Source organism: Thunnus albacares, chromosome 13, assembly GCF_914725855.1.
Source record: "Thunnus albacares chromosome 13, fThuAlb1.1, whole genome shotgun sequence".
NCBI classification, from domain to species: Eukaryota; Metazoa; Chordata; class Actinopteri; order Scombriformes; family Scombridae; genus Thunnus; species Thunnus albacares.
Genome location: NC_058118.1, coordinates 19,049,330 through 19,064,100, shown reverse-complemented (window position 1 = coordinate 19,064,100; position 14,771 = coordinate 19,049,330). Strand labels below are relative to the sequence as shown.

The window sequence follows — 14,771 nt, the reverse complement described above, 5'->3', positions numbered from 1 at the left end:
AAGCAATAAAAAAAAACATACTTTTTGCCTCTTTGTGGTGTAGATGTTGGTCTTATGTTGCTTACTGACTGGAGTTTATGTGTCATCCACCATTTAGTTGTTTCTGTGCAACACCGTTGAGACAGACAGACACAGTCAGTGATTATCATGCAGCTAGAAGCTCCTCGTTATCCAGCAGTGTGACAGGACTGCTGCCTGCTGCAGTGTTCAGGCCGTCCTGTTCCCTCCTGCAGCGTGCACCCTAACACACCATCACTTACACTATCTTTGTAGTGACACCAAACCAAATTACCATGCAATTAGTGTCTGACAAAGATCTTACCTGTTTAACATTCCCTGAGTTGTGTTTTATGCATCTGCTGCCTTCAGTGGGAATCTGATTAAAAGTGTTTTAACTGTAAAGTGCTTTCAGGTGTTTCTCACTGTCCTCTTTGGGTTTTCTCTGCCACTTGCTAACATGAAATCCATTTTTTTTTTTGTCAGTCCATTCTGTGCCTTTTGTAAAAATGTGTTGTTGCTGACAAACAAACTGGACGGCATTCCACTGAGACTGAGCAAACAAAAGCAGAGAGGCATGAAAGAGACACCAACTATCTCTCCTCGGTACGTCATTGTAGACTCATTCTGAGCCCCAACATCAGTCGTTTTTTCTTAAAGGAATAGTTAGACATTTCAGGAAATACACTCACTCACCTTCTTGCGTAGAGGTATATGAGAAGATTGACACTGCTCTTGTATTAGCACATTCAACATGAAGCTGGAGCAGCTGTCAAATAGCTTAGCTTAGGTTAAAGAGTGGAAGCACATTGGGGAAACAGCTACCCTGGTGCTTAAGAGAAGAAGAAAATAGCACTTACTGATGGTGGCTGAAGCTAGATTTATATTTACTGTACAAAGATGCTCATCTAACTCTTGGCAAGAGATAAATGTTTGACTATTCCTTTAAAACCAAAGAATTAGTGTCATTTCTGGCATTATTTTTTGCAGTTTCAAGATAGTGAAACATTAGAGAAAAATTTAATTTAAAGCCAGAATTTCATTTGTGATGAATCATGTCAGTACTGAATATATGAGACTGTCTCGGTTCAGTGTAGAATTCAATTATATGACAAAAATTTCCCACTTTATACTATATTTTGTAGTATATATTAAACACTATTGTTGTTACTGTAAAGGCAATATTCCTGATATTCAGTTTTAACACTCACACATACACAGTTCACACATACAAAAACAAAAAACAGAAAGATGATTTCCATCAGCCTCTTTTTGCACAATATTCTTTAAAATGAGAAACATTTCTCCTTTTCCAACGGTAAATCAGTGATTTAGTCCCTGGTTTTCATTTTCTTGTGGACAATGAGGCTTCCATACAGTGAAAATGTAGCGTGAGGAAACTGATGCACCAGGACAGTTCAGCAGTGATGGAAAATTATTGGATTCTTTGAAGCAGTGTGTTGATGTGCCTGCAGAGGGCAAAGACGAGCTCTGAGAGGAACAACTGAACCAGGAAAGCCTCAACTACTGAGGAAAAAGAAGGCTTTTAGTAGAGGAAAGCCAAAACATGGCGGTAAATAACAGCATTTCACAAGTTTATATGGCAAAATATCTCATCTTCACTGTTCTCACAGCTTGAATATTGCAATAGTAGCATCAAACATATGGTTCTCTTTCCATAAATATTTCATGTAACCTATATTTGTAGTTCTATGTATAGTCTCTCAGTTGTTGCACTTGATGTGATGCTTCAGGTTGGATATATGTGTCTGCATCAGTTTACTGCTCCTGGTTTCTGATTTCCTGGAGGGGAAAAAGAAAAAAAATGTGGTACACAAGAAGGAGAGGGAGAGCTTAATTTATTCACAATATTACAAACATCATGGAATATACAACTCCAAACAGGCACAAAAAAAACAACTCAAACTCTCAACAGAAGACAGGCGTGAAATATAGCAGGAAAAAAAAAAGAAAATGGGCTTAGAAATGTCTCCGCTGTCATCGCACCGGCTCGGACTGAAATATGTCCTTCCTTCTTGGCTTTAAAACTGATTCCGTTAGTGTCAATGTCACACGCCTCCAGTATTAACTAAACAAATATAATCCTACTTCAACCAGGCCTCTTTCCTGCAACCATAACTAAACAGTATTTTGACTGATTGATGACAGAAACAAGAAATGATTTAGGAAGTTGTCAAATGTTTGTTGTATGCACACAGACATACACACACACACACACACACAGTAAAACCTAATGTGGGAATTTATCCATGTGCTGCTCCTCTGTGGGAACGATTTTCTCACTTTTTCCTCTTTTTCTACCCCCATCTTTCTTTCTCCAAAATGTTGGTCTTTTGCATACTTCAGGAATTCCAGCAGGCTGCAGGGAACAACATGAGAGTCTTTCTAACCCTTCAGCCCTGCGTCAGCACAAAGGCCAAAACAAACATACATTTGTTTAGCAAACTGAAGCGGACAGAGCCGTAAATCTCCGGAGAAATGTTTAACTGTTTAGCAAAAAAAAAAAAAAAAAAAAAGTGGAAATATCTTTCAGCATGGAAGTGTTTTATTTCCTTGGGAAAAACAAATCTGTTTTTAGTAGCTTACTTGTCCACTTCTTTGACATTTTGAGTTAGTGAATAAATGATTATTTTTGGGTGTATAGGCTGTTAATGATGCTCTTCCTCTTTGTGATCATTATTACATAAATATCATATACAAAACAGTCAACCCATACATATGGATCAGTTTTTTTCAGTACAGCCAACAGGTTATTTCCTGAGGGACGATAACATTTTGATCATTTCATGACTTCATAGGAGTTATGTTGAAAACGAAACACATTAAACACAGAGAGGAGTTCTTCTGCCTTTTTGTTCAACAACTAATCTCTGCACACACACAAAATTAAGACATTCATGATCTCGAGCGTACACACACACACATACACACTGCGCATATTCTGATGTAGAGCAACAGCTCACATCGCTCTTGAACAACTCTCCGATGTGTCTGGTTGAAGATTCAGTAAAAAGGAAAAATGATTTGAAATTAATACAGCTATAAAAACTAATGACAGATATAAATGTAGATACAAAGATGCAGTTTTTAAAGTATGAGATCCGTTAAAAATTGGGGTGAAAGTTTAATTAAAGAGTGTGTTTTCATTACATGTGATTAGGGGCTATCGAGAAGAAAGATTACTGTGTATGTTTCAATAAACTTGAAGGCTACATGTGTCTAATAGGGGCTACGTGTGGAGGTAGAGAATATAAAATTAGTTTAAGACACCTGATGTGAAGTTTGTGGACTTTCCTCTTAAAAAACAAAAAACTATTTCATATTTCAAGTATCACGTGTCACTTCTGCGACAAAGGGACATTGGGGGAAAAATACTCAGCGATATAATTGTTACTTATAATCTGGTTTTAAGAGGTTTAGCATCTCCGCATGAGGAACTGCAGCATGAAATCAAGATTTAATAACATAAAGTATGAAATTAGCTGGAAAAGTTATCTGTACACAATCCTTAATGTTTCCTGGGTGTGCTCATGTACCTTTTTAAAAAGCATTATTTCAGCATTCCTATTCAAAATCACTGACAAAAACAAACAAAAGAGAAGTGAAATAGAAATATGGTTTAACTGGATGGAGTAAGGCTTTCACTTGAAATTGAAAAATGATTTTGAAAACAAATCTGATTTGAAGAAATGTGCATTTACGTATCATTACAAAGTGCTTTTTTTCATTCACCTTTTTTGGTTTTTAGTGCCTTAATTTGAAACACATTTAAAAATAAGAACATTAAAAAAAAAAAAAAAGATTAAATCTACTACATCTATTGTACATTTTACCGACATGATACAGTACACCACCCTGTCTCAGGCTACTCGCTTTCTCCGCAGCCTTCTCGCTAGTCAAAATACAATCTTAAAGCTTATAATAGGTTTCCACAGGTGCAGATACAGGGGCTGTAGCACTATCAACTTAATGAAAAGTGAAGGACAGTTGCTGAATTGCTAGCAGGGGGACGCAAAGTTTCCACACAGCAGCTCTAACGGTTCCACAGCAACACGAAAGTCAAGGCACACAGAAAAAAAAAAAAAAACAGTTCGGTCCTCTGTTCAACGTCAAAGGAAACATGTATAACAAGTCTTTAGATGCAGATTGTGCTGATGAAGAACGGCGTTGGGGCGGAGATTGGGTGAGCGTTCTGGGCACCCTGGGTTGAAAACAAACCTGTTATGTAGATGACAGGAGAATGGCAAGGAGCGTCAGTCTCAACAGTCTTTATTGCTCTCCTCATACACAGCCTATAGTTAGGAGAGGAGAGCAGAACGGCATGACGGCCTGTCGAAAAAGCAAGTCGTGACAGGGAGATACCAGCTGGACCACTTATAATCAACGTTCTGTGTCTCTAGGTGGCACACTGAGCCAGAAAAATACAGCCAAAACATCTCTACATGTGTTTGTTTTTTGTTTTTTTTTTTAAAGGCAAGTAAAGATAAGTTGAGGAATCCATTGTTGCTTTTTAGCTCTCCTCCCCTCAAAGATGGAGGCTGTTGGAAAGGGCCTCCAGCTGCTCCTCTCCCAGCCTCTGCTTCTCCTCCAGGTCCTTCTGCCGGATGAGCAGCGAGGCCTTGGTCTGTACGAAGCGCCGGTAGTCCTGCAGCTGCTCAGCGGACAGCTGGCGCGTCAGGAAAGTGGAAACCAGGTTCTCTCTCCGGTCCAGGTTATCCTTCAGATCTTTGGCGTCCTCCCTCTGTTTGCACAGCAGACGGTGGCGACTGTCCAGAGATTGCTGAGTGAAGAGGAGAGAGGGTGAAGAAGATATGTTATACCTGCTACAGATAATAGATAATGTTTCCTCACTATCTTACATGATCAAGCTGCAGACATGTGTTAGGTCTGTTATTGAAATTTGAACCTTGATGCCTTGCAGACAAAAATACAAAAAGTTTCATAAGACTTCTAATAGAAAATCTGAAAGTTAATAATATCCAAAGGCTTTATTTTTAACCACAGATATTTTGTGGTTGTATAATTGTTTTAATTGAAAGTTACTATGTTAATATGCTGATTATGTGATAGTTGTTTAACTACGTTTCAAACGGCCACAGGACAGGAGTTGCAGTGTTTCCTTAAGTCAACAGAGGGCAGGGTAGATACAAATGTCATCGAAACTGGGCTGGAGTTTCGGTGAGTCAGTGTAAATACCAGTGTTGCTGATAACAGCAGGAAAACAAATGAGCCTCCAACAAGCCCTCAGTATGCAGTATGTTCAGCCTGGGCTTTTACAGATGGACAAACTCACAAAGAGCCCTTTCAGGCATAAATCTAGAAGTCTAATGCATCCATGCAAACATAAATTGATGCTGAAAATGCTGGGACGCATAATGAAACAGGATATTCAGATGGGAATACAAAGCAAAGCACAGAGTCTCAAGTCAGATCCTGTGACACTAAACGTCTTTTAATAAATGGCCAAATGCAACATGAAGTAATTATTTCAAGCCATATGAAAACAAATACTTAAAGTGCAGTGCTATCAAACTGCAGTATATCAAATATTATCTACAAATGCCTCATGAATCATTAGGTTCAAATACAGATGAGCCAAAAATCGGCAATTAAACACTGATAAACCCGACGACATTGTTTGAATTCCACACGGTGAGAAACCTTGACTCCATCTCTAAGTTGCCCTTCAACTTTTCCCAAGCAGCGTGTTTGCTGTTCTAAAGTAAACAGAATGAGAGTATAGCCGAGGGCATGGGAGCAGCCACGCACTCCTAACACTGATGGTCGTCGTTTTTTCGCCAGAAGCTCTACGTGAGTTGTGGTGAATCATGAGATCTGTAAGGTCTTATGACATAATATTCTCCCCAGTAGCATTCGCTGACAGTATGCTTTTACTCGCATGTGTTAGTGTGTAAACAACTGTAGGGGATAAAAGATGAGACCACATGGAGTTGGAGGAGAGTGCATCTGAAGATTTTTATGTAACCTTATTTAACTGATTCAGTTGACCTGTAACCTCAGAAAGAGTGGGCTTCAGGTTCATTCACAATATCAGCGTTCACTACTGTTCGAGAAGGCCGAGACACAAGAGACACAACTGATACATTTAGATTAGAAATTCATTGTTTTAAGTGTTGGCTCCATGTTTTTAATGACTCAAGTGATGTAAGATATGAATAACCAATGGTAATTATTGTTATTGTTTGAGAATTGGCTACTAAAACACTGCACTCATAAGCCATGCTGTCAGAAATTCAAATCCTAAAGACAAACAAAAGGCAAAAATGGATGTTGTGTAAAGGATTATGTGAATTTGGTTATTTCCTGCATCAAAGAGGCTTCTCTCTAGCCGCAGGATTCTTGGATTTCATAGGGTCATTAAATGTACCAGCAACACCCTGTTGGCAACTGCATTTATTATCAGATATTTGTTCAACTTTGCCAAAAAAGTTTCAAGTCTTTGCAAGCTGTTACATAACATACAGAAATGATCAGAAAACAAAGGTTGTCTGGAAGATAGTAGTCTGCAGTGCTGAGAGGTTATTAAGAGTTATTGCCTCTAGACAGTTACAAACTAAACATCTTTATCTTTTGAAAAAGCTGACTCAAGAGAGAGAGAGAGAAAAAAAAACAACATTTTTTTGTCTGAAAAGTTTCCTCACCTTCTCCTCGGCGTCTGTGTGCTGGTCCACCGTGCTCAGGGCGTTCTGTACCCTGGCCAGCCGAGCAGAGAGGCACAACAGCAGGCTGACCACCCTCTCCAGGTCTCCTATGAACAGGTTGTACCTCTCCAGCTCCATGGGCAGACAGCGCTCTCGGACCAGCACCTCCAGCGCCTCCCCGCGGGACACGTTCTCCTGAATCTCTGCTTGGAGGGTGCCATTAATTTCTTCGAGTGAACGTAGACGGTCCTCGATGAAAGACACTAATAGACGCTGTAAATTCAAGTAGAGAAGAGATTTTAGGCAGTTACACTACAGATCAGATACACATGGTGGGAGATATTAGTTTTCCAAGGACAACATATTGATAGCTGATTATCATTAATCAAATAAAGTGATAATCTGTTACAATTATCCAATGATAAACATTTAATGTTTTTGTAATGTTAACATAAAAGAGTGAATGTGGAGGGCAGTCAGGAAGAAGGGGGAGGCTATTTGCTAAGCCAAACATTAGACAAGTGGGAGACACTGATAACAGGCAGACGGTACATCATGTGATAAGAGAGACACAACTATGAGTCCACTTAGGGCCAAACAGCATCCAGATGGTATCAATATTAAATCACCACCAAGTTTATGCTTGAAGAAGAAAAACAGAATGAGACTATACAGTTCAAAAAAGGTCTTTTTGTTCTGCTGTCATGTCTGGTTTCTTGTCATGTTTACTTTACAAAAAACCCAACATAAACCAGACTCATCATTGCAAGATGTGACCAAAGTTAAACATTTTGGTAAGCGTCCATACAAAGGCTGATTATTTGTACTGTGAAGTACTTCAGATGAAAACCGTCCACTGTTTTGCATGAATTAATAATTACCTTCTTCTCAGTGATGTCAGCTTTGCTCTGCGGCTCTGTACACTGAGGTTTAAGGCTGTCAGGAGCAGAAGGACAAGAAGCTGGTTCGGCCGCTTCCACGGTCTCAGTGCTGAAAAAGAAAGATGTGTTTAGGTCAAGCTGACTTGGTCCCGTTATCACAATACAGGAGAGAAACCTTCAAATTTCACTCCTGATTCAGCTGTGCTACACAGCATGTTCACATGCAGTATATTCTGAGCAATGCCCCACTGTTATTTACATAGCATAATCACTAAACCACATTCTCTCTGTATCTGAAGTGTGCTTACATTAGCAGAAATCTGAGTGCCTGTACAGCAGTAAGCAGATAGCCAGGTGTGACTGTGCATGTGATGCAATACTAGGTGGAGTTCAGTTCTTCGGCCATTAGAAACCAGTATAAAGTTTCACAGAGGGAACATTAAACTAGGAGTCTTAATTAATTGGCCTTATATGCACTCTAAACACTCGAGTCAGCTCTAAAGTAGGTTTGAAAGGTTTGAGTGCACACTTTCTTTCCACAGCTGTATGTTTACAAAATAAGGGATTATGTAACCTGATGTTGATGTCACCTGGAAGACAGAAAATCAAGAATTTGGGAAATTTATTAAGCTATCTTCCACTTTTATGCCAATTTCCATTATTTCACACCTATTTTCTGTGAAGAAATCACATTCATCATTTCAGAACAAGTCTTCTCAGGAGTGTGCTGTCTCTTTAAATTCACGTAGTAAACTGCTATCAATTGGTCAGTTAAATTTCATTTTGTGGTTAGTGGGATTTTATTTATGACTACCGCAGCTGGTTTGATATTCCAGGACATTAAGATTTACCTTTCTGCAGCTCCTCTCTGCTCCTGTTTCTTTTTGTAGTGCTCCTCCATCAGCAGCGTGTCCTCTGACAGCAGCTGCTCCATCAGCATCAGTGCCGTCTTACGATTGGTCAGTGGGTACAGCACTCTGGCCAGTGATTGGTCCGCCTTGACCACCGCTTCTACAAGCTCCTCCCACTGAGGTCTCTCAACAGGCCTCTCCAAGCTCTCTGTCTCTCCCTCTGGTGTTCCCCTCTCCTCCATCTCCTGGTTTTCTCCCAACCTCTCATCTTCCATTTCTGGATTTTTCTCCTCTTCCACCTGCTGACTGATGTCTGCGTCGGACACTGAGGTGCAGGGAGACACAGAGGTTTCGCTTGTCTGCGTAGGAGGGGCCGAGCTTGAGGACTCGTCATCAAATACGTTGTCTGTCAGCGGTAGATTCTGGACTTCTTCTTTGATCTCTTCTTCTGGAGGGAGCATCCACAATGATGGATCTGTGGTTACGCCACAGCTCAGAGACACTTCATGCTTTGAATCAGGCGGTAGGGCGTCATTGCTTGGTTCATCCACCGACTGCTCGCGGTCCAATCCAGGTACAGAAGAAGCACTGACTCTACTGGAATAAACAAATTATGGTAAGAATCACAACTGGGCATTTGTAGACTCACAAATACCTGTTTGTTTAGTCTTGTGAGGTGCAGAAAATGTGATACATTCAAATTATAATGCGATGAAAGGAAGTTATTGTCAATTAGTCAAATAATTTCAAGGAGGAAACACATGTTGCATCGATATGGTGTCTAATCTTACCTGGAGCTCAGCCTTTTTTCACAAGGAAGCTTTGTCTGGGTGGGTGTGGATGAGGTGGATTTGATCTCCCTCTCACTGGTCTCTTGACCTCTGGGGGAAGGTGGATTAGAAGAAGTCTCACTGGGCGGTCTACTAGACCTGATCTCATCTGTGACAGGGCCATGGGATCCAGGAGATGCAGAGTGAACCCTGGCCCGAGAAGAGGAGCAGGAGGCTGGGGAGGTGGATCTGCTCAAGTTTCTTGTTCCTGCTGTGGTGAAAGGCCCGGCGTCCTCCACACTGCACAGTGCTGGTTCTGAGTTCTGCTTCAACGGGGACTTTTTCTGAGTATGGTTTTGTGGCTGTCCCTGAGTGTTCTTCTGACCAACTTCTTTTCCTGCTTGATCCAACACATATTGTTTCTTCCTCCCTCTTTCCTGCCCCTGGGCTTCTCTGACTTCAGCAAGGAATGAAACATTCCTTTTATCTCCGCCCGGCCCTCCTGATCCACTTGAATGTCTCCACAGTTGATCCAGCTGCTCAGAACTTTTACTCAGGGCTGACGGTCTTGTTAACTTTGATGCCCCAAGCTCTTCCATGGACTTCCCCCTCTGTGCAACCACACGGACACGCTGATGTCCCTCAGGGACTGATGTTACCAAGGGGTCCTCGGTAACGTTGTTCTGGGGACTGAAATTGACATTCAGTATTAAAATGTGTTGCCTAAGCCATGCGACTCATATAGACTACGATTGGTTTGGGACACAAAGTCTTGGCCTCTGAATGAAAACAAAAACTGAATCACTTTTATACACAGTTTTTTTGAGGGCAAATGCAAATGCGTCATAGAAGGCAATAATAATTTGATATTCCTACAAATTACAGCATAGTCTCGAGAAATAGGCCAACTCCTTGAAAAAGGGTCACTTAATGATTCTCGTTTTACAGTTCATACATAAATCTTTTGAAAGGAATGTGGGTTTGCTGGAGCAGGTGGGTGTTGACTTTCCTGTGCCACAATGAATCAAGTTGAGATTTATAGTCTGTGCCACAGCGCACACATCACTGACCTAAGACTCTCCTGACCTAAAACCCAATAAAAATGTCCCAATTTGTGTGCTGCACTGGTACATACCTCCAGGTTTCCATAGTATTAACTGGTAATGGATCTGTCTCATAGTCATGTGCCTGCAGACACAGAGGAGGAATCAAAGGGCAACACATGAATGAATTTTTATTGTAAAAACATTTTCTTCTGAATTCAATAGCAAAGTATGTGAAATGAGAGTGAAAAACTATAGTAACAGTCAGGTATTGGTTAAAACATATTTTCTATGATTACATTTTTTTCCCAACTTGCTTGTACAAAGGTTAAGTTTGCGACACACAAAAATTCATGTTCTAATGGAAAGTTAATTTTAATATACTTGTTATCTTAAGCTCATCAGACACTAACTTTACCTGATTAAAAAAAACAGAAGAATTGTAGCGTTTAGGTTTAAGTGAAAAAGTTACCTGAAATGCATGTGGAGTGGATGTGGATCTGTTCCTGAAGAAATTAGGTGGTTCTGGCTGGTCCAAGAGACTCTCCACTGAGGCAGACTTCCCCTGAGATGGACCTTGGCTCTCCCTCCATCTGGGTTGATTCGACTGGCCGGCATATTGGCCTGAACAAGACTGTGCTGAGAAGAACTGGGCATACCTGTTTTGTAAAAATTAAAATACAATACTTAAAATGTTTCAACCATACCACAAAAACAGAATAAAACTACTTTCCTTCATCTCTTTTGTACCTGATGGAGCTGGTAGAGGAATCAAGGATGCGCCCTGCAGAGTGGGGTCTGTGGAGTTTTTTCTTGGTGTTTTTGCCTTCATGACTTGCTGATAGAGGTCTGGGACCCCAGTCAAATGGTTTTTCACCCAGAGAGTGTCTCTGTCTGGGTGGAGGTGGTAACTGAGACAATGGTTGCTGGGGCTCAGCCACTTTCTGCCCCGTCTTACGCTCCATGTACTCCACCAGCGCCTTGTGTTGCACATGTTTTAGGTTGCTCTTTGAGGCGCTAGAGGCTGAAAGGGCTCGACCTCTCTTCTCAAACATCTTCCTCCGTGCCGCAACCAGTCCCTGCTCTCCTTGCTGTGTACGTTCCTCTCCTTCACACTCAACTGCAAACAGGCTTTCGCTTTCGTTGCCAAAGGAGCGGCAAGCGGAGTGGTTGGGGGCACCACCGAGCTGGTGGAGTTTTTCCGGTTCAGAGTAGCACATCTTCTTCTGCTCTTGAGTTAATCGCTTCCTGCCTCCGATGCGCGCCACCTGGGGCTGGGCCACATTTGCTGACCTCCCTTTTTCCTTTTCAGTTTCTTTGTCCATCTCCATCTCACTCTCCTTTACTTCTTCCTTTATGCTCCCCCTCTCTGTCTCCTCAGAGGTCACAGAGGGTGTGAGGGTTTCTGTGGAAGTCTCAGAGTCCTGTGATGAGGAGAAAGCATGAATCACTGTAGGCCTCAGCTCGGGTTTTTGCCTGATTCGGTGTGGCCACGAGAGCTGCAGGTCCCTCCTTTTAAATGACGTCTCCCTCAGGACTTTAGACTGGGCATCCTTTAGCTTCTCTTTATAGTACTTTTTAAATGAGTCATCCAGGGTGTTACAGGCAACAGAGATATCTTCCCCTTGATCGTTCTTGCTAGTGTCACCTTGTGGAGGTCTCTCATTATCGTTAACAGCCACATCTCCATGACCAGTTTTGTTTAAGATTGCTTCCTTGCCTTTTATACTGAAATCAGTATCCTTTTTTGGCTGTAACGCTGCCCTACTGGCTCCGGTGAGGTGGTACAGAAGCGGAGTTGTTTCTTTGTTTATCTTCTCGCTGGCTACATCCCCCAATGGCTGCCTTTTCCCTCTCTTTGCCTGCTCATCTCTTTTGTGGTGATTGGGCTGTTCATTGCTGATCAGTGAGGTGACCTCCTTCGTTTGTGTGCTTGAATGCGGGGAGCAGTTTCTGTCAGGTCCACAGTAGAATATAGGATTGTTGGCGGTGTGGCGGCCAATCTCTCGACTCTGCATCATGTCAATTTCCTCTAAGGAGTCGAAGCTTCGAGAGGATTGCGTCAAGAGGAGGGATGGTTTGTGATTCTCCTGATCCTGGTTCCTGGAGATCAGGTCCTCTCTCCCATCTGGTATCATATCACTGGAGGAGCGAGAACTCTCTTTGAGAGGTCTAAACAAATTATCCATCGTACTGTGGCATCTTTCTTTTTCTCTTAGCTGATGTCTCTCCAACACAGTGGAGGTCTCGCTACCAGCCTCAGACCCACACACAGATGCAGAGTGTGTCCTCATACCAGATTCAGACAGCTTACACACTCCCGTGACAAAGTAGAACTGACCCTTATGCTGGATGCTGCTGTTGATAAAGCTCTGACCAGCATTCCAGGGGCTAGCGGCTCGGGCTGGCTCTGAACCAAGCCAGTCATGAGCTGAGTGAACCCTTTTGCGCTGACCCTCAAAATGGCTAGTGCTACCACTGGGCTTGTTATGATGGTCTCCATTGCATCCACCACTGCTTGATGACTGTCTGGGTTTCAGGTGCTCAGGCTGACTTGTGCCTCGGGGAGGTGATCGGCTTAGGATGTTGGCTGACTTCTGCTGCTCAGAGGCAGCTTTGTTATCTGTGATGAAAAGGTAGTCTGGGTTCAACGGCACCCTGGTCTGATTATGAGGCTGGAGGTGTGGGCGGTAGCTCGGTGGCTGCTGCGCCTGCTGCTGTTGCTGTTGAGAGCCCCTCCAAGCTACATATGCTGGGTCAGAATTGAAGCCAGAGTTGCCTGTTTCTGGGTTTGCAGTCTCAGTCCTTGGAGCATTCAGACCATGTGACTGTGGATGGAGTCGATTGTAGGGTCTGGGCTGTTGCTGTGGCTGCTGCGGTTGAAATTCAGTACCATGGTGGTGGACCTTGCTGTTCTCCAAGTTTTTTGTGGCTATGAAACTATCCAGGCGTGCTGGGACTGGAGGAGGACGGACAGGAGGGTAAGCACCTTGGGACAGAGCCCCCAAAGGCACCTCTTGTTTAGAGAGTGCTTTGTTGTTGGTATGGGAACTTTCATTGCCATTGTGGTTGTGGTGGTTTATGTTGGTGCTGTTATTATTGCGATAGTGTTGTGAGATAACTTCCACAGAGCGATAGAACTGGTCCATGGTCTTTGAGTCAGACTGCAGAACCTGGTTGGGGTGGTAAATAGACTTTACATACTTAAGATCAGCATAGTGGCTGAAGGAGCTGGACTGCAGGTCATCTGGCAGGAAGGGAGAAGGGTAGTCTGGGGCAGTGGACCCACCAGAGAAGGAGCTGTAGGCAGAGTCTCCTTTGCCGTGTTGGTGGTGGGCAAATTGGTCGACGATGCTGCTGTTGGACTTGGCTGGGGAGAGCCGGCTGACAGGCAGGCTCAGAGGATGCAGGTCTACGTTGCTCATTCTCTCAAAGTGGAAGTTGTAGGAATCCATGGAGGACTGGGGCGGATGGTGGCAGGAAGGGAAGGGCAGGGTTTGTAAATGTGCCGTAAAGGTATATGCACTGATGCATGTGTTTGCCTTGTGGGTGAAACCGGGGAAATTACCACCAACACGTTTGCACCAGGTTGTCCGTCACGCTTGTGGCTAATTAGGTCATTTTCCTGCCTCGTTTTTGTTTACTCAAAGCCCCTTGAAACAGTCTGCTCAGTAGCTCCTGAGGGAAAAAACACAAACACAGCACAGACGTGTTATCAGCCTGAAATCTTAACTCAGGATTCATGCTTCAGTCATAGATCTGGGTAAAACCACTGCTCAAAGGTGAAATGGTTTCACACAATGTGTGGTTAAACAGCAAATGAAAATGTAAAAGAAACTTTAAGTGAATGACCGATACTCAATATATCACATGGCTTTGTGTGGTCTTCATAGCTGTTTTGACTGCTTTGGAATGGCATGACAATTTAACACAAACACGCATGTTTGTGTTAGATTGTCAACTTGGCATGTCCACTCGCACACACCTACACTTCCCCATCAAAAAAAACAACAAACACCTACCTACAAACCCCATCAACACTGCATACATGAAAGAAAATTCATTAACAGCTACATGTTTGTACATGTTTTTGCAGTGCTTTCTGTTCAAACACTAAGGTGCCAGAAAACAGTAAGTCACAAGTAAAAAAACTTCGCCAGGCATTTCTAGGTCAAATTCCTTGAGGGTGCTCCTGTTATAAGTTGTAAAGACAAATCATACACCCCTTCACAGAAAAAATGTTAATTTTTCTCTTTATCCAGTAGTGAACTTACAGTAGTCAGTTAAAAATGTTCATGGAGGTGCTGGTACATGGCAGCACCAGGGAAAATCCTTCAACTCTACTGATTTCAAACCTATTCTTCATTCATTTGGTATCTGGAAGAGCTGAAGAATTTTAGTTTTAGGGCTGTATGAAATTGAATAAGTTAGAGCAACCCAAGGTGCAACAATGTTGTGTCAAAATAGTCATTTAATAACAATGTAGTTAAAGAATTCAAAGTTTATTTCCCTATACAGCAGTAAATTCCTCTGTCTGGTTTAAAGG

The 14,771-nt window shown here is 42.4% G+C and overlaps 1 protein-coding gene across 6 annotated transcripts in view; it reads right to left on the bottom strand.

Moving 5' to 3' along the window:
* Positions 1–1,839: 1,839 nt before the first annotated feature.
* shroom1 (shroom family member 1) overlaps positions 1,840–14,771 on the bottom strand; it is a 32,806-nt gene continuing 19,874 nt past the window's right edge. For 5 of the 6 annotated variants that reach the window (XM_044371023.1, XM_044371024.1, XM_044371022.1 and 2 more), the window contains 8 exons: positions 10,976–13,903; positions 10,698–10,884; positions 10,318–10,370; positions 9,204–9,872; positions 8,413–9,009; positions 7,562–7,670; positions 6,681–6,953; positions 1,840–4,798 (listed from right to left, as the gene is read on the bottom strand). In XM_044371023.1, coding sequence (XP_044226958.1) covers positions 4,544–4,798; positions 6,681–6,953; positions 7,562–7,670; positions 8,413–9,009; positions 9,204–9,872; positions 10,318–10,370; positions 10,698–10,884; positions 10,976–13,680 — 4,848 coding nt within the window. In that variant the 5' untranslated portion in view covers positions 13,681–13,903 and the 3' untranslated portion in view covers positions 1,840–4,543. The remainder of the gene's footprint in view (positions 4,799–6,680; positions 6,954–7,561; positions 7,671–8,412; positions 9,010–9,203; positions 9,873–10,317; positions 10,371–10,697; positions 10,885–10,975; positions 13,904–14,771) is intronic. The other variant, XM_044371028.1, reaches the window with a different exon arrangement.